This window comes from Pavona decussata, unplaced genomic scaffold (genome assembly GCF_977016875.1).
Source record: "Pavona decussata unplaced genomic scaffold, jaPavDecu1.1 SCAFFOLD_102, whole genome shotgun sequence".
Lineage (NCBI taxonomy): Eukaryota > Metazoa > Cnidaria > Anthozoa > Scleractinia > Agariciidae > Pavona > Pavona decussata.
The window spans coordinates 5,445,295-5,468,151 of NW_028145517.1; the positions used below are offsets into that span (position 1 = coordinate 5,445,295).

Genomic DNA, 22,857 nt, shown 5'->3' on the forward strand with positions numbered 1-22,857 from the left:
TCGGTATTAGATCGCTAGTACTCCCCTCGAGAGGGCAAACTCGGGAAGGAGAGAGAAAGCTGGTTCCGGCGCTAGCTAGCTTCTTTTGCCTTCCTTCTTTAGCTCGATCCAGAAATGGACTACTTGCAGTATAGACCGTGTTTAGCTTTTCGTTCAACGGAATTGAGCCATACTTTGTTCATTTCCGGAGCAACATACAGAAAGTCCTCTTTCATCCGATATTTCAGTGATATACTGTACTGAACAGCATCCGCAACACTTCGCTGACTTTGCCAGTCAGATGTCGACGACAATAAGTGAACTGCTAATGTAATTATCGATTAGCCTGCGTAGCTGGCGGTATTGTAGGCGCGAGCGAAATAAAGTTTTGGCGGCGGAGCCGGGAGAAATTCAGTCTCCCTCCCCACTCTCCTCGAGGCTTCGCCACTCGCTTCTAGCGGCTCCGTCGCCAAAAATTTATTTCGCGCGCGCCTACAATACCGCCAGCTACACAGGCTATTATCGATTGGCTCATACTAATGGAAAACGATTTCCGATCATAAACTTTGGGTCGTTACGCAACGCTTTTGCCTGCCACGAAACACTTTTCACGCGAACACCCAAATAACGATTGCGGCCGTGGAAGAGTAACCATGGCTAAGGCTAAGTCAGGCTAAGTCAATCATGGGTTTAGGAATTCTTAAAATGATAATAATAATGACGGCTATACACTCAGCATGTTTGCCTACTTGACTCACGACGGTTCTGACTTACCTGCTAAGTATAGACTGCAAGCAGTCCCTTTCTGGTTAGTCGAGATGGTGTGCTCATAGCGCAGCGAGACTGGAGCGAGGAGAAATAAACGAGCCCCCTTCCGCTCGTTCGCTCTCGTTTTTTTTCGCGCTCGGCTATTTTGCGCGACCTCTCGACTATCCAGAAAGGGACTGCCTGCAGTCTATGCTAAGTAATTGAACAGGCACTTCAGTCATTAAAATAGGTCTTTCTTTATTCCCAAATAAATTGTCTAAAATTCTGACATTCGTTGTCTTAAATCATGTTTAAATTACTCTGATCGTCTTTGCAAGTTGCACAGTTAAAACTGAACTGTCAACAATTTTAATACCATTTTGAAATTTGTGCTCTTTGCTTCAACATTTTTATACATATCACAACTACTATTTTCCTAAAATATGATTTTCACTTACATGTACAATAACAAAGTATTGACTTCCTTATGCGTAAGGGAGAAATTCTGGAAGAAATTCAACGTGCTTGCTATCTCTCTACTCAAGAAAAAGAGAAAAACTATGGTGAATGTGGTGGGGTGAGGCACGGGCTTGCCCCAATATCCTAATTTTCCCAAATAGAGAGCTTCACAAGCTGTCTGTAAATATAACCCTACAAATGGTATTTAAAATAGAGGACTTATAATGAAAGTAGGACTCTGATTTGTCTCAATCTAACTCTTGACAAAATCCATTCATTGTCTACCTCAAAAATATCTGCATTTCTTTCCAACGCTATTTGCCTCCAGGCCAAAATATACAAAAAGAAATTCTGGGCAACATAATCTTTGTGACTGGCACTGCAGAGGCATAAAGGTAACAACAATTTATTTATAAATCGACATCACCTCTAGATATCAATTGCCAGTGAGGGCCGGAGTATTTTACAGATTGCGTTACATTACAGTTGAAAAAGAAGGTTGCGTGACAAGTTTTTGATGGCGCAGGCCTCACGTCTGTACATTTTTGCCATAAGTTCCATCTGGAGGTCGGTACTGTTTGGGGAGAGCCATCACTTGCCAGGCGTTGAAGGCGTATTTTCGCATTCCTGTATTCTTAAAAGTGTTCTCTCTCCTCGTTCCTTCACTGGGAATGGAAAATACAGTACAGTATTTCAAAATGGTGAACAGTTGCTGTAAAACTGATGGCGCTTTTCATTTTATCAGAACTGGCTGGCATGACGGGTCAATTCATAAAGGGAATGTGCCAATTTGAAGAATAAGTTTGTCCTAGTCCTTCGAATTTCTTTAAAATAGCGCGCACCGTTTTCTGATAGATTATTTTCAAGATTTTTCAGCACCATCCCTCCAAAATGACGAATTCGATTTACAGCCTGGCCTCCCAGAACGGCCAGTTCCGGCAAAAGGAAAACATTTTAAGTACTATTGGCAATAAAAATTGACGGGGTTCTGCATTTCCACCCCTCAGAGTTGCCAGGGTACTCACTTTCGCGCTGAACCCCGCCCCCCCCCTCTTCTACGGCACTCCCTCCCTCCAAAGAAATTCATCGTACCTTCTCATGGCATCTAAAGCTTGCTGAAAAAACTGCGAGTCCATGTTATGCTCTCTTTTGAGAATCATACACTGTTCAAGTGTGATTCCCATTCCTGTTCTGTCTTTTGCGCTCTTACAACTCGTGAAACGGCACCCATTCAACCGCCAGCAGATCTGTAACAACAAAAACCAGGTCGTTTAGTCTGCATGAAAAAGGCTTGACTATGTTGTAGCAAAGATCTAACATGGGACTGGATCACTCCATGCTATCTCCGCCATACTGGACGGAAATCTCAACTGATGAAACATCTAAATATCGGTTTTGAAATAGAAATACTGGCAGCTCTATGAACTGTAACCCTCATGAGAACTTGATAAGATAAAAACAGATTAAGGGCACTGGATTTGAAATCTGGAGGTCCCAGGTTCAAATCCTTCACCCTGCCATCCAATGGATTTGTTCTCGATAGTCTGGAGTTGAACTCCTTTGTTGTTGTTTGTAAATAGCCACCTGGTCTGCCTCCCACCAGTTGGGATTCTTAACAAGTTTATGCTGTATCTGAAGTAATTGTTTCCTGATTTAAAGAGTCCCCAATTAGCATGCACTAAATACAAAGACGCTTAAATAAAGTTATTTATAACAATGAACATCCCTCGACCAAGTCTCCTTCGAAGCCGCCGTTTGGGCTCGTCACGCAACGCACTCACTCCCCCACGCGTGACGAACACAAACGACGGTTTCGAAGGAGACTACCCTCGACCCTAACATATAGATGGGTGCTGATAAGAACCCACGGCAAGAATTGAAAACTCATCCCTTTACGCTCCAGAAACCGTAGAAGAGTTCAGGCTTGTCGAGCAATTATCTGGTAAATACTTCTTTTCGTTTAACGTAAATGTTTAGATTTTACCTCTTCACTGATAAGCAGAATGTCGACATTTTTTCCTCGTCTGCTATCGATGTTTGATTTCAGTGACTTCATCAGCTGTTCCAAACTTGGATCCCCATCTTTACGAGGAGCAGCTGAAATGGTCAAAGTAAAGAATCATCGCTAAACACACGCAAATAAAAATGGTGGACAACGATTACTAACCCAATAGGGATTGCCCGTTCTGAAGTTCATAAAGAGACTGGGCCCTAGTTTACACATTGTTCAAATTGCGTCATATCAAGAAATGAACGCCATCGCCAGAAAGATCCCATAAAAATTAGTAAGTGTACCAAGTTTGGTTATGTTATATTTCATCGCGTATTAACCGGGCTGTGATCTGTCAAAGGTCACCCAAATTCCATACAAATATCTAAAATCCCCAAATCCATACAAAGGCTCTAATTTTTCCGATTTTTGAAAGCCTTCTACGTGGTTGCAATCGAACGACAGAACCTCAAACTTGGTAAACTGACTAATTTTCATGTGATTTTTCTTGTGATGGACTCCAATTTCTGATTTTAAAATGAAAACTTGAAAACTCGTCCCCAGTCTCCATTTGAACGGGAAATAGTTGCCTCCTGTGAGGAAGACGTGAGGTACATCAAAATTGTCGAGGAACAAACATAGTGCAAGAGTGCAATAAATTTGCTGTACAGCAAAGTAGCATTCTAAAGGTTTGTTGAAAGCACTTTGCACCAGGAAAGTTAGGGACTGATTGTCAGGCGTTTTTGGCAGGCTGAAAAGCATTTACAGGGCTGAAAAATTATGGGAAAGGTTTTCAAACAGACCTGCGTCTGAAAACTTGTCCTTGAACTGCTCAAAGTAGAAATTTAAAATGCTGTAGTTATCACCATTGATCTTTTCCTGCAAACTAGTGTCTCCAAATCTGAAATAGGAAGCATTTAATTTAGAGACAAGAATACCCTGGCCATTGACTTTCTCGTGCGCGGGAACCACGCGCGGAGCCGTGCGCGAGCAGTCTCGCGTTCGACCGATAGGAAGAACGTTGTGTGTCAGCGCTCATGGTGAAACGACATTTTTATCCTGGAAAGAACCAACAAGTTGAAACATTTGCTTGCTGTGCATTTTTCATGCAATTTTTGTTGTGTGACTTCTCCAAGCCTCAACATTACATTATTATAGAAAAGAGAAATCAAATGTCGATCAGTACCTTTCCGCGAGCGTTGCGTGTTCATTGATCCCTTGTGTAAAGAGCACAGGTATAACCTTGACCAACCGACCTTCCTGTAATTCACGCGGAAGACGTCGGAAGTGAATGGGCGGTAGCGATATGTTTACTTGTATGTACCCCCTGAGGAAAAACACATAGGGGAGGGGTGAGAAAAAAATAGATTGCACAGTGAGATGCCCACCTTGGACAATTCAATTCAGTGCAAAGGAGATACTGTTTCAAGAACACTCTAGAAAATTAATGTTTATTTTGCCCTGCATTTAACAGAAAAACTAAAATATTCAATTTAAGAGAATACTGACCTGTTGCCGCTCAAGGTTGGAATTTCATCTTCCCTTTCGCCTTCCTTGAACTGAACAAAAACAAACATTTTCGTGTTTTTTTGAAATAATTATAAATTGGCTGTCGATTGACTATTACAATTTACTCAATTTTTTGTTCTCCTTGGTTTTAAATTTGACTAGCTTATAAATGTTTCAAAGGAACAGTGTAACATGTTCTTATAATCGTGGAAACACACTTATTGTTCAACCGATCAGGAGGCTGACTTCGCATATTTTCCCGCGCTTGTCACCGGTTACGCGTTTACCAGAACTTAAAACGACTTACATGTTTTCCCGCGCTAAGCACCGGTTACACAATTTCCCGCGCTTGGCATCGGCTGAAAATTTTCCCGCGCTTGGAACGGGTCACATGCCTCCCGGCGCTAGGTACCGGCGAATGTTTTCGTAAATCTGGCAGCAATTCAGGTTTTCCCGCTTTTGGCAGCGGTTAAATGTTTTGCGCACCAGTCGCCGGTTGCATGTTTTCCAACTTTTGGCATCAGGGCGGTTAAACCTTTTCCTGCCCAGGTTAAATGTCTTTCGACTGGCCACCAGCCCCCCTCAAGTTGGCCAGGTGTGACTTCGTTCAATAATCGCTGACCAAACGGAGAAGTAGGTCAGCGTAATTTAGGCTCCATAATCACTTGTATTCACCTTGAATTTGACGCAGGTTAGGTTCGCTATGCTGACACAAGCATCTTCCAACATTCCCGTTTCATCGCCTAAAGAAAGAAAAACAAAGGGAGGGGAGGGGCAAAAGTTAAATGCCTTTGAAATTATAATCTTATTTCTTTCCATTTTTTAGTGTCACCGCGAAATTGCTTTCTTGCAACGGTTTTGACGAGGAATCAACCATTATTTTGATTTGCAATTATTAGCATTCGCGTAGCTTTCAACCGAAAAAAAAATTGTAATTAATGTTGACTTTGTTAAGCTTCGAAATTGAACAAACTTTTGCCTGTCTTCTAGTCAAGCAGAACAGTCATGCGTTTCCTGTTTTTTAGCAAATCACAAGCAAGACTGAAATCAACCGTGAGATAACTTGGATAAATTCCCCGTATTTAGCGGCCATTGTTCAGTTTGGGCTGAGTTCTGATTGGTCAGTTCAAAGACTTAAAACCAAACCACTGAAAGCGGCTGAGACCACGTCACCATTCTGAGCTTTTTGGCCAAACTCCTTACCATCTGCGTCACAAGGAAACGACTGAGCATAATAATTCCAAAATATAAAATTCCTACCATTTGTGCTAAGAAGGCTCTCAAAATGCGCCAGGAATCCTATCTGCACAAGCTGCTTCAGAAACACAGCATTTGAAAGCGAATTGTGGAGTTTACAAACAAATCCAGCTACTAAGGACGTCATCTACAAGAACAAAACAGACAAATTGCCAAGTTAAGTTATGGCCAGATTCTTAGGAGAATGTTCAACGACAAACGGAGCAGAATTGCCGGCAATTATCTAATCATAACTTCTGTTCAGCCTTGAAAATTCTTCCGTACAACACTGTGTACAGTGTTACATACAGATAGCTGTACAAAGCAATTTTAATTCTGCAGCAGCCTTGTCTTCAGTCGCTCGTAAGCGCGATGAGGCCTAGGACCAAGACTGCTTTTACACAGTCATTTTAGAGCGTACAACGAAAAATACTCACTGCGTGAGCGAACACAATGTCTTGCCTCTTTCTGATTTCGTAAAGTAACGGCGCATGTTTTGCTTCTTCCTGTGGAATGAAACAAAAGTGTAAAAGCACGTAAGTGTAAAAAGTGTAGGTTTTAAACGGATGTTATTTAAAGTAACGTTCAAGTCACAGTACTGGCAGGTAGGAAATACTTGGAGACAATTTTAAAGAAGAAATCGTCCATTATTTTAACGGGGTTGCTCGCAGTTCAAGGATTAGCAAGTTGAACGTTAAATTAATGAAATACCATACATGTGAAGTGCGGATAAAAGATTGAACAGTTTCCACTGCAGTTTAGTACGTATCTTAAGTAGTTGCGAAAAGAAACTATCAAAAAACAAGTTCTCTTGTGAACGCGGCACCATTATTGCAGGGATCATTGGTTCGGATCCCATTCAAGCCTGAATTTTTTTCTTGCTTTCCTTTCGCAACTTCTTAAGTTCTGTACATAACTGGAACGGTCTTTCATCTAAAGTTAGTTCCACGTAGCCGAATTTGGAATATGTCAATTCAAAAAAGCAATACTGTAGAAGTTTACCCGTATTTGTATTTCTGCTGTTAACACACCCCTTAAATCATCAAAAGGCACTAATCGTTACCTGCAGTGAAAGGAATATCATTCCCAAATAAATCTCTTTCACCAAGCCGTCCACCGCTCTGGAGAAATCATGAGTCTCTGATAATATCAACTCTACCCATGATTTCCCTGGAGATAAAACACAAGAATACTCAGAAAAACACATAAAAAACATTTTAAAATAGACATGCAAGGAATACGTAGAAAACACTTCGGAACTGAACGACTACAAATCCCCAAAATGCATTTCTACCTTCTGGTGGCGGGGCGCCCTGAATCATCCTCTCTATGTGACTCAGCATCATGACGAGGCTCTGATCGACGAGAGTAGAGAGTTCCTGGAAAGAGAGAAGAGATGGACCAAATGGGAGACTTATCAGTGTTAAAACACTCTTAATTGAATTGTGACAGGGAAAAGCAGTTTACGCAAGCAAGCAACTTACACAATTCATTTCTTAAAATTTTCTTTCATTTGATCGTTGACAGTTCTGTGAAATTTCGCTTGCTGAAGCTAAGGAAGTATTACTAAACATAACCAGGAAACACCTCATTTGTATTTCCTTGCAACACAATAATTTTCGTATGCGGCTACAAAAGTAGTTTCGCCTGAGACCTCGTCAGTTGGTCGACATTTTACATTTGAATTTCAAACGACTACACGAAACAATGCACAGAAAATAATCCTATACATTAGAGAGATTTAGCATCGCGTTTACGTGAAACGGCAAACATCACTCTGCCGTTTCACGTGTCACGTAAAATAGCGTGAATCTTTTGACTTTTGAGCTGTTTTGCGACTCACTGTGGTGAGTTCATGAAGAAAAGTGTGGTAAGGAGTGAGTTATGAAGGATGGATAGATGTAAGAAAAAAAGGAAGAAATACGTAGTTCTCACGTAGAAACGGCAACCGGCAAACACGAAAAATGGCGGGAAAATCGTGGTCACATGGTCATTTTTGCTGTTCGCGTTTCATGTATACGCGATGCTAAATCTCTCAAATGTGTTTCATTTCTGCAATAAGGTTGGATGGTTCATGGAATGCTAACATTGTGCCTATTGAGTTCGCAAAATCGCGATCATTTTATTCGTACCTGGCATTTAGCACTTGGCCGTGTAAATATTTGAACATTCCAAAAATTGTCTGTAACGTAAAAAACAAGTTGAATTAGCTAAGGTCACTAAAAAGCCTCTCTCATCTCGTTTATCCAGTGTTTATCAGAAGATTTTAAAGGGTACGAAACAAGAAAGGGGGAAGAAAAGTCGGCAAGTGGCTCGAGTGAGTGAGCACTTAAGGCGTTTTTCTGTAATAACTATTAGTAGTTTTCATACAAATGTGTTTAAGTGTTAACTTTTTTTGTAGCTTTCCTTTTCTTTTGTAGCTTTTCTTTTCTTTTTTTGTATCCTTCCGTTTGACATTGTAATTGTATCCGTCGTCATGTATCTTCTTTTTTGATTTCATCTTGTAAAACAATAACCGAGGAGACCTAATTAATATAAGCTTCATAGTTTCCTTTAGGTCTCCTCGCCGCCATTGTTAAATCTATTTCTATTTTTTCTTGTTTTCATTATATTTGTGGTGTGGCAAAATAAATAAATAGATGTGAAACACGTTAACCATTACACCTTCGCGTTTCTAAAATGCCGAAAGTGGAGGAAATGGAAACAAACTTAGACAAAAGCGATGACATGAACATTGCCCAAATTGACTGAAATTTTGTTTTCTCGAGGTACCAAAAATACAGTAATTTAAGACAATTACAGTTTTTCTCTTTTCTCGTTCCCTGACAATTTCTGCATGTTGGTCCCTTGAATGACAAAGACAGATGAAACATTGCATGAGGTGCTACAATAAAATGATGAAAAAAAAAAAAAAGAAAAAAAGGTTGTTGCACTGCAAAACGTACCGACAAGTACAGGTAAGTTTTCTACTTTTCGTTAGACAATTAATGCAATACAAAGGCGAAATTTCTTCGGCATTACTGAATGTTATATCGGTATATCCTTTTGAATTTATTCTGTATCACAAGTCACAGCAAAACTACCACAGGGCGGCCAAAGACAACGAGCCCGTGGTACTTTCAGGGGCCCGGTTGTTCGAAATCCGATTAACGCTAATCCACGATTAAAAGTTAACCGAGGTTTTCATCTCGCACCGCGCGGAAAATGTTTTTAAAAAGCTGTTTTCAAGGTAAAGATAAAGAATAGTCTAACTCAAAACAGAAGGGGAAAAAATCTTTTGGAAAAATGCGCACTGATAAGTAGTTAAACTCGAATAAAAGTTCACGTTAACCTAGGTTTAGCTTAATCGGGCTTTGAACAACTGCGGCCAGAAAAGTTTTAAGCTATATGCCAGAAAAGTTATATAATCATAGGGCAGAAACGTTTCAAGAAAAGTTGCACTCAACAATACAGTGTCGCTGTGTACCTACCCACATCTGGTTCATCTTCTTCTTTCGGTGATGGAACAGCTTTCTCCAGTGAGGCTAACGATTCCACAACTAAAGGAGCTTCACGGAACTTTAACAATTGAGTGGCCTGGAATGAAACAAAAGACAACCTTGCTTAAAGTTCGCCATCTTTCCTTCTTTCTTTCTTTATTTTTATTCTATTTTAATTGTAATTAAAAAAATAATTTCTCTCTTTTTGAAGAAGATTAAACGGCAAACAAAAGTTTCTTTTACCTTGTCTGAAAGGCGTGCCATGGTTTCCATGAGATTGGTTACATTCCCTGTTTTGATGGCCCTTGAAGAATAAAAATTATAGTAATCATTATGGTTACAGTGTATGCAATTTTTCCAATGGCTGAAGTGGTTGACGTGATTTCTGTGGATGTAATGCTTCCAATGTTGAAGGATATTTTTTAGTCTGACGATGGTAAAAGGTCATACCGAAATACAGCATAACTATTTCCAACTAAGTTTTGTCATTTGGTGTCTAAATATTTTGACACAATGGAGCCAACATACTCGGAATATCTTTCATTCTCTTCGTACTCAACTGAAGAGGTTAGTCATTGCAATGGTACATGGTTGTAATGCTTTCTGTGAATGTAACGTTTGTAATGTTTGTAGAGGCTGAAGTGCTTTCAATAGTTTCAGTAGCTGTAGTGGTTACAGTAATAGCAATGTTTGTAGTGCATGATGACACTGGCTACTCACTTAGTGCCTTTATTTATACATCAATTTAAAATTGACTTACTTTTTTACATTTTCACAATAATGACTCAGCTGAGACTTGAATTTTTCCAAATTAACTGCAAAAGAAAAAACATCGTGCAGCAGACCAGGATTAAGCCTCATACACAAACGCTTTTGGGGCTCCTCCAGCTTTCCTCTCACAAGAGGAATGCGGGATGAGCCCAAAGAGTGTCTGCATAGGAGGCTATCCAGGATTTTGTTTGGCTTACATCCTCTAACACAGAAAACTCTAACAGTAAGAACATGGTTCACATGTGTAAGATTCTCACTCGCATAAGCAGAGGTACAGGCATTAGGAAAATAGTGTGTGAGCCAATGTGAGACGGATAAAGAACTCATCCAGCACTGCGCATGCGTATGTGACTGTGAGTTTGTGCTTATTTCTCTAGTGGGAAATGTTACATAAGAAAATCATACGAATAAGCACAAGAAAATCAAGGCACTACACGCACGCTCATGTTCGTTTCCACACAAATTTTTGTGCTTACCTCACTGAAGTGTGAACCATGCTTAATGCAGTTAATGATGCAAAGTTTTGGTCGGTGTCAAAAAGATACTGGTTAAATCATAAAATAACATTTGACAATAGCAAAAGAACTTCACCCTATAAGCATTAAAAGTAATTGGCATCAAATTTCTCCTTGTAATATCAATGCTTACTCAACCCCTGAGGTCATCAGAATTAAGGATATGATCATCCAAGGTGAATTTTCTTGATATTTTAATAACTTCTTCCCAGCACTTTTATAAGAAAAGTATGGGGACAAGATAGGAGAATTTGTTCTCTGATATTAGGGTTTAGAGGGTTAACTGGGTTAACTCTTCTTTACAACTACCTCTCAGCTGTTTGATCACAGGGACCTTGTTCTCACTCTCTCCACCACTGCAAGTACAGAAAAATAACACATTAAGTCTGATTTTGAAGGTAAAAAAAAATTAATTTGCTTGTGACTGTCATATGCAACATCTACAGTAAGTGTTGCTCACGTTATGGAAAACGCCATGAACTCTCGCCATTCGACAATAACTATGACTATGACTGTTGTAGGGTTTTAAAACATGTTCCAAATTTCTACACCGTTAAACGTGTTGCACACAGCACATTGTAGGTTTCAAATTTACATGAAACTGGCAATTTGTTGCATGTCACATACAACAATGTTGTACCATCTAAATCAGTTACATTCTCATGAATTCATTACTCTCAAAGGCAGCGATCCAAGTGAGTATCAGTGCGTCTAAAGGAAATGTAGTAGGGTTAATAAATGTGGGTCTTTGCCAATGTTTCAATCTTAATAATTGTCAGGCAAAACTGAAAAAGTTTTGCAGCATCAAATTTTAACTTATATGCAATTGGATTTTTCCATTGTTGATATCATGAACAACTACCTTTGTTGTGCTTTTTTGAGTGTCATGTACAGTCGTCTCAGTCCACCCTGGCCAAACTTCAGTGTGTGTGCTGCTGGTGCACCTACTGTCACTATATCATACAGTGTTCCTGCTGCGGAAAGAATGAGTCCTCTTAATATTGATAAAGAGCATTATTTTAGAGATGTCAGTCCGCTGGAAATGACACAGGTGTTATGAAAATGAAAATACATGTATCAAAGTCTCATCTTGAAAGCAAACATGCTAATACCTCCTTCACTGTCTTGTACAACCTTCATTCTCTGAATGTGAAGGTTAATTGGAACAAAGGCCAGTTTCTTGTCATTTCTAAGTCTGGCAGGCTTGAAACATGTTCCTGCAACGGGGGCAGCACAATACATAAACATCATTAAAAAATCTGACTTTGTCTCCTTGATTGCTTGTCTGTCTGACCATTTGTCTTGTTTTCTGACTGACTGACTGACTGACTGACTGATTTGACTGACCGACTGACTAACTGACTAACTAACTGACTTACTGCCTGCCTGGCTAACTGTCTACATACCTGACAGACTGTCAGTCCTCACTGGCCAATGGATGGAGCCTGACTGTCTGTCTAACCTATTGACTAAGGCATTGTCTGTCTAGCTGACTGTCTGACTGTCTGGCTGACTGATTGACTGTCTGACTCACAAACAAACTCTCAATCTAGCTGATTGACCAACCTGCTAATGCCATCTGTCTATGTGTATGTCTGTCTGATGGATTGACCAATTAACTAAATGACTGACTGACTAACTGACTGGTATTCTCTAATCAGTATATTACACACATTTTTTAGTAATTCTACTTACAGACCTTGCAAAGGAACAAGTTCTTGTAGGTTGCCTTTGTAAGCGCATATGAGCTTGAAGTGATTGTCAAGAATCTCTTGCCGAGCATTCTCCCAAGACAGGTTCAACTGAAGAAGACAACAAGGAAAAAGAATTTTTACTTAGTAAATGCTGGCAATCCAAGAGATAGTCCTTGAGTCCGTGGATGTAATCACTCAAATGAATGCTGTTAAGAGAGCTTTAATTGGTCTGTAAATATTGTTCATTACATCTCAGAAGCAGTTTGGAGAATTTTGGCAATTTTGAATATAATAATTTTATAGACATTTCCAATAATAATCACAATTCTTCAGAAATTGAGCAAGGTTATCCGTTGACACTTAAAAATGTGCAAAATGTTTCAAGTAACATATCAAACACGAGACAGTGTTTCATCACATATCAAACACAGAGAAGAGAGTTGAAAATACGACGTGTAGTGGAGTACTTTAGACAAACTTTGAGGTTTTTGATAGTGATGAAACACTGTAATGAGTGTTTGATATAACTTCTCAAACGAACTGATTTTGAAGGGGAAATTAAGGATGCAAAAACGAGGAGTTTTTCATCAGATATCCAAACACGTCATGGTGCATGATTTGCTTTGTCTTTACAAGTCTTTTGAATTACTAATGAGTTTGAGAAAAAGAATTCTTACATCTCCTAGGTGATGCAGCTCTAGTATCTTCTGTTGTTCTTCAGCAATGTACATTTTTCTAAGAAAAACACACATAAAATTGTGCAACCAACTGTCAGCTTGCATAAGAGTAAACACAGAAGTAATTTCCACAAAGAAATGAACTTAAAAAAATTCCAGGGTTTCAATGCACTTACAACAGCTGAATTGGGATTTTAAAAGTCAAGACACTTTCCCCCATAAGCTCCACAACTTTGAGGACCACACCTCTGATTCTAAACAAGACAAACAAGAAGGAAATGATTTTGTATTAGCCATTAGTGTGTGAAACAGAGAGTACAAGGAGCAGCTAGGCACCATTAGGAATGCTATACAGAGTAACTGCCCTTGTTACCTAAAGACATATAGCCAGGGCTACATAAGTGATTTGTTGCCTGCAAAGGTGAGGTCAGATTTAAAGGAAAACAACAAACTTATGTCACCAATACATGGTATTATGATAAAACACACACACAAAAAAAAACATTCAACAAACAAACAGTGCACGGTAAAAATCGCACTTGTAGCCAGTGACCCCTGAAGGGGTGATGCAACTGCTAAAAAATTACACAAAAAATAGTCTGGTTGAGTTTTCATTGTGAAAGCAAAAAATCTCTTTTGCAGCTGTAACTTAATGATTCATTTCTTTTGGTTTTAGCAGCCTTTTGCTATCATTATTAAGGATTCATTACTTTCAGCTTGATCTACCTTTATGCCTGGGTAATTTTTTCCCCTATAATTAACAGTTTTTTTTTTGCTTACAGTATACACGTGTCAGACAGTCATACTACATCTGATGTCCAGCATTAAGATTCGGAAGGGGGAATGTTTCTTTTGAAGGCTCGCAACTTTAGACATTTATGAACAACCACCCAATTTTACCACAACTTTTGAGAGATAAATTTGCAACAAGGAAGTCAAAAGTTACTAACGTGGTCGGGAATCTGTAACTTCTCTTGAGAATGTGCTCCACCATCATCATAGATCTGCAAGCCGGGCAAATAAGACAAATTTAATTCTTAGCCTTTTGCATCAAAACTCCCTTCTAAATGTGAAAAATTATACAAGGAAGTACCAAGAACTGATTTGCATTAATTTTCTACCTTCCACTGTTTCTTCTTTCCTTTTCTTTCTAAAACAACAAAAAAAGTTCAAGTTACTAACAACAGTTTGTACAACTAAAGTAACCACAAATTTTTGGATAAAACAAAAACTAACACTGTAAGCTTGACTTTGTTAAAGCGAAAGTTTTTAAGCTTGAACATTTCCTTTGTAAATTTCAGTCATTTTGTTATTGGCATGAGAAAAAGCAAAATTTTAAGTCCTCTGGTTGAAGCAGGAGTTGCGAAGCAGTAAAAGTACCTGCCTTCTACCAATGCCGCACAAGTAAGAGATAAACTGAACTGTTAGTACAGTATATTTTAAAAACAAACCTCTAAATTTTGAGACCTGCGGTGTGAAGATCCTCGGCTGTCCACCTGAAAAAAAATGTCAAACATTGGTTACAGCAAATGACTTCAAAGATGTATACTCTTTAGTGGCTAATAAACCTTCAGATAACCAAAATGATTAAAAAGCAAAAAAAAATGTAACTGTCAAGTTAGCCTTTAAATCCATCTTTATCCAAATAATCTAGTAATTCATCCAGTTTAGACATTACAGCTGAAAAATAAACAGGAAAGTATGTTTCTAACATTATATCAACCAGTCTGTATGCCCCATTAGAGCTAATTTGGTTTCTAAGCTCAAATTGTTGATTTTTGCTTGTATTTCTATTTATCATTCAGCAAAACAATGCCAAACAGAAATTATACTGTTTTTCTAATGAGCCCTTCCATAACATTTTTGTTACATTTTCACACTCACACAAAACATGTATTTTCCTAGCATCTACAAAACACCATGTGAGTAATGACAGGTCAGCCTTACCTTCCATCCAAGAACAGTCACAGTTCCACAGGCATCTGGAGAATCCAGGGAACTGTAAGAGCAGATACGGCAATCAATAAATCCACAGGATACAACATAACAAAAATCAGCAGTTTAAGCTCTTGGGAAACAGAGATGCAAGCCATCACAAGTCTGAAAATGCTGGTCAACTTCAGTTCAGGTTGTGCATGCTCCAAACCTGATGGAAACATTACAGAGCCCAACTTGCAAACATGTATAGAAATTTGAGCAGGATCAAACTGAATCCCAGTCAATGTAAGTAATTGCAAGTACAGTCAACTCTCTCATATTCTTGTTGACATGAGGCTTAAGTCAAAGAAGCAATCAAGCATTCTAGACTTCGTGGATAAGCGGTCAAATGCAACCGAGTAATGTAAATATAGTATCTACAGTTCAAGTATATGCACCCCACGTTTGACATTGTTTTCCTAGGTTTTGTTCGGTTTAAATTTCAGGCGATTTTAATTAAGATGAGACACATTGACAAGTACTGTACACTCTACTGTACTTTTCCCGAAACTTGTTGCATGTGAAAAAATCAAATAAAGTAGTTTCTATTTGCCTAATTTTAGCTGATAAGGTAACATTTTTATGTAATTAATAAATCAATCCAGGATTAGGCTTATTTTGTTGATCTTTCCCGTAAGCGACCACCTCCTGTGAGTGACCACTTTGTCGTGCCCCAAGGGTGGTCGTTTACGAGAGAGTTAACTGTAGCTGTATCAGTGTCCTGGCCAAATGCAGTCCCAATGTGATAGCTTGCCCCTGGGGACACTTAACCCCATGGCCAAGTCTCCTTGTGCGTGTTGACCTTAACAAGAGTTATTGTTTTACTTACGTCAAAGTTAAAAGCATTTTCTGATCTGGTGCTGTAAGAATGTCCCCCATGGTACACACTGCTTGACCTAACAAGGACATCTGGAAGCCAAAACTTTAAATTTTAGTAAAATAGAAAGAAAAAAACTTTTTACCGAGTTTTTGGTGCCAGATGACTACAATAACTGTTTTTCTCCATAAAAGTTAATAGGACAGTCACCTGTGATGTTTTTTTCCTAATGTGAAAAACTATGTGGGCATTATAGAGTAATAAATTATTCTAGCACAAATTTCTGACCAACGGTTTGCCATTTTGTCATTTCAGTAGCAACCTTGTATTGCAAGAGTTGAAGGTGCAAGCAACTTAGGGCTTACAGTGTACTGAAGAAAAATACACACTTTGCTCTACATTGCTTCTCTCCCCCAGGTATATAAATGGTGCCATTGAATCACTATGGAGAACGCACAAAATGCTGGGGCAACCTCGCAATGGAGGAGCACTTCATCTTGAAGAGGAATACTCTGTTGTTTCATGCTACCGGGAGGAAAAACTAGATTTAACACTAACTGTATGGATCATCTGTAATTGGTGTGTGACTTAATAATTAAGCCACATATTTTAAAATACTAAGAGTACCTCTTCTTTTTCTCTGTCTCTGACATCAAACACGGCCAATTTTAAACGGGTCAGCTCATTCACAGACCCCTCAGGAAACACCACTGTTGTCAGGAAATAAGGATCGCAACTTTGCTGGAAATCATAAATGTTAACAATAGTTAATTTAACTTTGCTGTAAGATTCAAAACAAAAAAATTAATGTTCAAATGCACTCAATAATTTTCAACTGAGTTCAGATTTAACATTACACAACTGACCTCTATAATTTCAGTTTGGGCATGTTTACTCCATGACGTTGATGGTGGAGCCATTGTTCTTATCTCAACAAAAGCGTTTGGTAACTGGCCCTCCTCTGGACTCACTAAATTATGGCAAGCTGAAACATGGAATGATGATAACGACAAGTTTTTTACACTGCATTACAAATACATACATTCCAAGGTCAAGCGTTTGTATTGCTTCTCGTGCTGAATATATAGAGCTGTATATACAATGTGACAGTTGGTCACAAGACAATGTCTGATTGAAATAGGCCATTTCCAAGTTGCTGTGAACCTCATTATGAAAGAAAAGCTAAGTGCAAAGCTTTTCATATGAAAAGTAGTTTTGTTTGCTTATGAATGAAAACTAATTTTCATAATAAAAACTTTGCAATTTGCCTCACTTTCATAATGAGGTTCAAAGCAACTTGGAAATGGAACAAGTTGTGCAAGAACTCACCAATGCACATTTCCAAGAATGGATTTTCATCAGCATCAGCTGCGCTTGTGGAAGAGTACTGACCAATACCAGGTTTCAGAGGCTTGAGACAAAACAATATAATTTCTTAGTAGAATTACAATGTATGTGTGGTTCCAGGGAATATCCATAATTTGCAATGGAAAATTTTAAAATTACAATCTTATGGCAGAAGGCGGTGATCAGTCCAAAGCCAAAGTTTGTAAGGGAAGAATGAAGCTAGAACTAGTTTAAACCAAAAGTACCTTCCACAAAGGAGGAGGTATGATTGTACAACAACATTTTCCGGAACAACACCATTTCCGTTAAGAGATGATAAGGCCTTTAAAAAAATGTACAGTCTTAGCTGAGCCATTCTGGTAAATAATATAGCCAAATCTAGGCTCCTCATGAACTTTCTTTTAGTTAATAAGTGGCTAGGGTTGAAAGCAAGACATGTATTAAACTCCATGTCCAATAATAATCTTAGTTGGTTTCTTATTATACTTTATCTACATTTATATCTTTTTCTTATTAATATAGTGGCTGCTGTCTTACCTCTTGAAGAGCTAAAGGGTGGAATTCTGGTAAGGGATCCTTAAAGTTAACAACAGCATTAAAAAATCAGAATAACAAAGTCACAGAAACTCTGAAAGTGCATGACAGTTGACACATTCAAAATAGCAAAGTCATTTATTAACAGAGCTACAGCTTGAGGTTCATAAAAGTAACAAAGGCATCAAGAAATCACAAATTATAAGAAAGCCACATTAAACTCTGAAATCTCAAGGCAACACATTCAAAATAACCAAGTTACTGAAGAGAGCTACATCTTCATAGACATAAAAAGTAACGGGAACCAAGAGTTACATGCCTTTCCAGTAATTTCCATCAACTGTTTTCTCAGGCTTAAGAGCTTGTTCCTCAGACTTTCATAACTAGAGATTTGAAATACCAACAATAGGAATCTTACAAACAACACGAAAACCACACAAAACAAAAGACAAAAAGACACACATTTGAATATTTAGTAATCATTAATAACAACTTTATTCAAGTGTTGATACCAATAGCAGTTGCCCCCTAAGTCAGGACACTATATTAAAATAATGATACATATCAATCAATCAACTGAAATTCACAAACCTAACCCAACCCTCCCTAAGAGTATATAATTTAAGGACAGTAGCTACATGTATATGTTGTGGTTCAATTTTATCCTTGGTTTAATTTTTATTTCCCATTGTTTTAAACTCATTATCATACATTACCATACCCCAAAACAAAGGGAAATAAAATTTAAACCAAGGATAAAATTGAACCACAACATATATACTATACAAAGTATAAAGTATACTATAATATAAAGTATAAGTGTTAAGATGAGTCACTAAGACTTAGGAACTAAAGTTTTAACACAGTAATGTGTTTCTACATTTTAATCAATAACACCAACACTAGTTTCCATTATGAAAGGCGTGTGGGCAAATGAGATCTAAATTCCAGTGTACCTTGCATTTCTTATTTTCTCCATCCACTCTTCTGTATCTTTAGTTGATTTCCCATTCAGATGGTATCTCTGAGTGTCATCTTCATCAAACACTGTAAGCAAAAAAACTTCTTCGTCGTGAACAATGCTGACAAAAAATGAATATAAGCCAACCCCCTCTCCAACAATATATTGTAATAAATTGATGCTGCTAACCAATACAACCATCATAAAGGTAAAGAGGGATAAATAGGACGTAAAGCAAGGAATATGCATTTATTTAGTAACCCTCCAGTTATGTACCAGCAGCCAGCAATTTCGCTGCCTACAGACAATGATCTGCTGCTTAGTTCAGACTAATTTTCCCTGTTAGACCAGTGTTCCAACAAAGAGACAGGTCTCAGGTCAAAACTCAAGAAAGCTTGCTTCTTGACCCAACAAACTGAATAGTAAACTTAAGAAGATTTGGAGAGAACCAGAGTTATTGACTGCTCAGAATTCTTCATTGACACCCTGACCTTCAGCTTGAACATTATCTGGAACAGTGTAAGACCCCTTTGGACTAAGCTCTTTCTGTCTACTTTTCCTATTATGCTGTCTTTTTCCCTTTTAAGCCCCAGTTGTGACCAACCTCTAATTTCTCTTTACAATGTCACTGCTTGATTAAACATTTATGTCAGGAGAATAAAGGAAATAATCACCAAAGATGAAATGCCTTGATTTTTAGACAAAATCTCTCAACTAGTAACATAAGAAATATACGGAGGACAGTGAAGAGAATATACTTGGTGACATTGGAGCTGAAAGGGTTAACTAAAGAACATTTTGAGAGGGCTGCAGAAGCAACACAACGTACCAATCGTGAATCCATGTTTCTTTTGAGGTGATGAATCTTTCAACACCCTGCATCTCTCCAGCACAATAGCTCCTACTGGGTCTGAGCTCTGCATTCATAACAACATTAAAACAAAAATCATAAAGGAAACTGAATTGTTGAATATTACAATCATTTTCTTTCAGCTATTAATAATCCACAACGAGCGAACAAAGCACAATAGACCACATTTTTCATGGTAAAGAGCCAGTGGTCAGAGAGGGGACTAAAACAGTGACCGCCCGAGTACAAGTGCACACCTCTGACTACTCAATCTCGTATCCAGAGTCATCTGGTGTTTTGGTCAGAGGGTGGTCGCCAGTAGAGACTCTGGGGAACTGGAATTTTATTACCACAGGTTTTCTCGGTAAAAACAATCGAAGCCGTTACGAGCCGTTACGGGATAGCCAATCAAAAACTTTACATAAAATCCCAGTTTCCCAGAGTCTCTACTGGCGGTCACTCGCTGGACAAAAAGCCAGAGAACTCTGGGTACGAGGTTGCTGACCACTTGGCCATGCTGCCTCCACAAACTTTTGACTTTGAGTTTTGATTGCTGAGGCAGTGTCTTTGAGAGTATTGGCTGACTTGAAGAAAATCTATTGTGCTGCAACAGATTTTCTAAATTGGGCCAAATATTTTCATTTCGTGAATTGGTCGAAAATCAGGAGTCAAAATACATACAGATTTGCACTCTGATACTGTTAGGCCAATAAATAATTTATTTATTGTAATGTGTAAACTGGCCTTTACAAGAACTGCTTTGAAGTCCCAGAGGATAATGCAGTTATTTACTGAAATTAAATCCACAGAATTCTTTTTGTTTGCCTTGATCCAAAAGTACACACTGCACAAACTTTGCATTGTAAAAGGAATTAATTAAAATGAACTCCATGGTGTTCACAAACCTTATCCTTGGCCTTAAAGTAAAACAACAGGTTTCCTCTGAGACGAAACCATCTCTCTGTATAAACTGAAACCAAAATGAAAAAGAATGATAATTATTTGCTGGACTAGCTTGCTCTTTCATAATATATCACGAGCATTTGTTAGGTCGCCGGCAAGACATCTGCTTTTGGGCCACGAATGGCTTAGTGTAAGCAACCAGAGCATCACAGTTTCCATAGCAATTAGCAGAACACTATATATTCCATTTCAAGACAACCTCAGTATATTTTTAATTGGACATTCCTGACAGTTTATAGCCTAGTACATTTGAGGAATTATTGGATGTGATACTGTCAGGATGTATGTGAATGTATTTGAATGGTTGTATGTGGGTTTGTGGTGAGGTAGTGGGAGGATACACTTTGTTGATTTGTTTTAGCCATAGCTTTCTGTTTTCAGAAAAATGAAAAAAAATTCAATTGCCTAAATTAAAACACTCTGGGGCTAATCTATTGCCTTGAGAAAATAAATTACGATTGGCTGAGAAAGTCCTGGAAGAATAATGTTGCACCCTGAGAAGATGGTTAATGTTATAATATTGCATGCGAGCACAAAAAAGACACATTTTGGTGGACCAAGTTGGACAGAGAATGTACTGACAAGTCACAAGGCTTGGTTTGAACTCACCAACTGGAAAGAAAAAAATTATGATTGGCTCAAAATGTCCTGGAGGAATAACCTCGACCCTAAGAGGATGAGCTGTTTGTCAAAGGAAACTATTCGCTTGGTTTATAACATTGCAACAATCAACTAAATTTTGTGATCAATGCTTGTTAGTAGTTTGGCCTGTGTCTTTCAGCAAAGAGTTGACCAAATTCATTGTTTCTTGTGAATGGCTAGTAAAATTTAAAACATGACTCAGATCCAGTTTTGTATTCTGAAGAGTGCAAGTAGTTTCTTTAGTGTTAAAATGGCTTCTTGCTTTCACTTCATATTTGGCTGTTGATCCACCAGCATTTTCACATAGATTCAATAAGGGTGGCAAGCAATTCAGAGAAGTCTTCCAAGCTGGTACCTCTTATGCACCTGTTAGTATGGGTAATCAAAGGGTGCAAGTGAAATTAGAAAATGTAGGCATCTTGCCAAAAATTCCAAATTATAATTTAAGGCTCAAGAAATTATTAGAAGTTTGCTGAAACTTTGCCAAAATTTTGAACGCTGAAATTTTGTGCCAAAATTAAGGAGTAATTTGTCACCCACAACATTATGGACAAAACAGCTTAACTGGGCCGGATTGTTCGAAAGCCAATTAACGCTAATCCACGATTAAAAGTTAACCGAGGTTTTCATCTCACTCATTAAAAAAAATTTTAAGGCTTATTTTAAGCTAATGGTAAAGAAAAGTCTAAGGCAAAACTTAGGGACAAAATCTTTTGGACGAATCCTTATGGATTAATAAATATACTCGAATCAAAGTTCATGTTAACCCAGGATTAGCTTAATCGGGCTTTGAACAACTGTGCCCTGTATAGTAAAAGCTCCTGAACTTGCACAGCATTCAGCCGTGGAAGGGATTATCAAGATGAGCTTAAATTAAATAAAATGGATCCATTAACAGCTGGGAACATACATGTAAATCCAAGCTCTTAACATGTTAGAACTCTCAAATGGCTTCCAACTTCAGGTGTATATCTACTAATTATTTACCACAGAAAATGAAAATATTTAAGGGTAAGAAGTTATAATTAACCAGGAACTAGGCGTTGTAAGGGTTCACACTGAATTTGCATGCACAACAAAACCTTACAAGAAATTAGATATATAAAGATGTATCAGGAGCAAAAACGTGCTGTGGTGATTTGTGAAGCTTTATTTATCTAACGGCATGTAGCTTTGATGACAAGAAAACGTTCTTTAAATTGGAGAATTCCATACGTATTTTCCAGCTGTTAACCACGTAGTCCTAGAACGTGAGCTTATTTATCATGCCGATTTTTTAAATTTTACCCTAGTATCTACAAATTTAACTCAAAATTTAGAATGATCATGCGCGAGAGCATTAAAGGGAAGAGAAACAAAAGGTAGCTGTTGTACAATTCACAGATATTTTATCTTGATTGGTCATTTGTGACAACTCAACTTAGCATACGCACAAAATCATATGTTACTATTTACCTTCATTTCGTTGCCAGAAATGCCCTTCTTTTTCCTTCAGCCACAAGACACCTTCCTTATCAAAAGGTATGTCCGTCCGCGTAGCAATAAAAGCAAGCTCTTTTTGGTTGAATCTCATTTTTGCGGCTTCAACTTTCCCTTCCAAAATTCCGCCATTTTGGAATGATCGGCGCTCTAACTAGACACCAAGCCTTCAAGCGATTGTCATTGTCCCCGGTCCGAAAAACCTGGGCGGCAAGACGGGAAAGCGGGGGG

General features: G+C 38.3%; 1 protein-coding gene across 2 annotated transcripts; it reads right to left on the reverse strand.

The window, feature by feature from the left end:
• Positions 1-964: 964 nt before the first annotated feature.
• LOC146471841 (inositol polyphosphate-4-phosphatase type I A-like) lies at positions 965-22,850 on the reverse strand. Of its 2 annotated transcripts, none has more exons than XM_085120407.1 (35): positions 22,603-22,850; positions 20,448-20,512; positions 19,522-19,609; positions 18,688-18,778; positions 18,051-18,114; positions 17,735-17,773; positions 17,180-17,261; positions 16,717-16,835; positions 16,478-16,591; positions 15,863-15,942; positions 15,004-15,055; positions 14,508-14,552; positions 14,178-14,206; positions 14,007-14,060; positions 13,233-13,310; positions 13,057-13,114; positions 12,385-12,487; positions 11,798-11,902; positions 11,548-11,656; positions 10,995-11,041; positions 10,160-10,214; positions 9,643-9,703; positions 9,391-9,496; positions 8,053-8,102; positions 7,215-7,299; positions 6,984-7,090; positions 6,358-6,426; positions 5,945-6,068; positions 5,360-5,427; positions 4,685-4,734; positions 4,362-4,502; positions 3,979-4,076; positions 3,170-3,282; positions 2,278-2,432; positions 965-1,850 (listed from the first exon to the last, which is right to left on the reverse strand). In XM_085120407.1, exons 1-35 carry the CDS (start codon positions 22,718-22,720, stop codon positions 1,715-1,717), a joined length of 2,958 nt encoding a protein of 985 aa, XP_084976533.1. In that variant the 5' UTR covers positions 22,721-22,850; the 3' UTR covers positions 965-1,714. The 2 variants fall into 2 exon arrangements, with proteins under 2 accessions (XP_084976533.1, XP_084976532.1); XM_085120406.1 differs by having other exon boundaries at positions 11,548-11,659; positions 22,603-22,848.
• Positions 22,851-22,857: the final 7 nt, after the last annotated feature.

Coding starts and splice junctions, on each gene's coding strand:
- LOC146471841 (XM_085120406.1), bottom strand. CDS start 22,720: ATGAGATTCAACCAAAAAGAGCTTGCTTTTATTGCTACGCGGACGGAC. Junction 19,610..20,447: donor ACTTTAAGGCCAAGGATAAG/GTTTGTGAACAC, acceptor TTATGAATGCAG/AGCTCAGACCCAGTAGGAGC. Junction 2,433..3,169: donor TTCTGCTTATCAGTGAAGAG/GTAAAATCTAAA, acceptor TTGTTGTTACAG/ATCTGCTGGCGGTTGAATGG.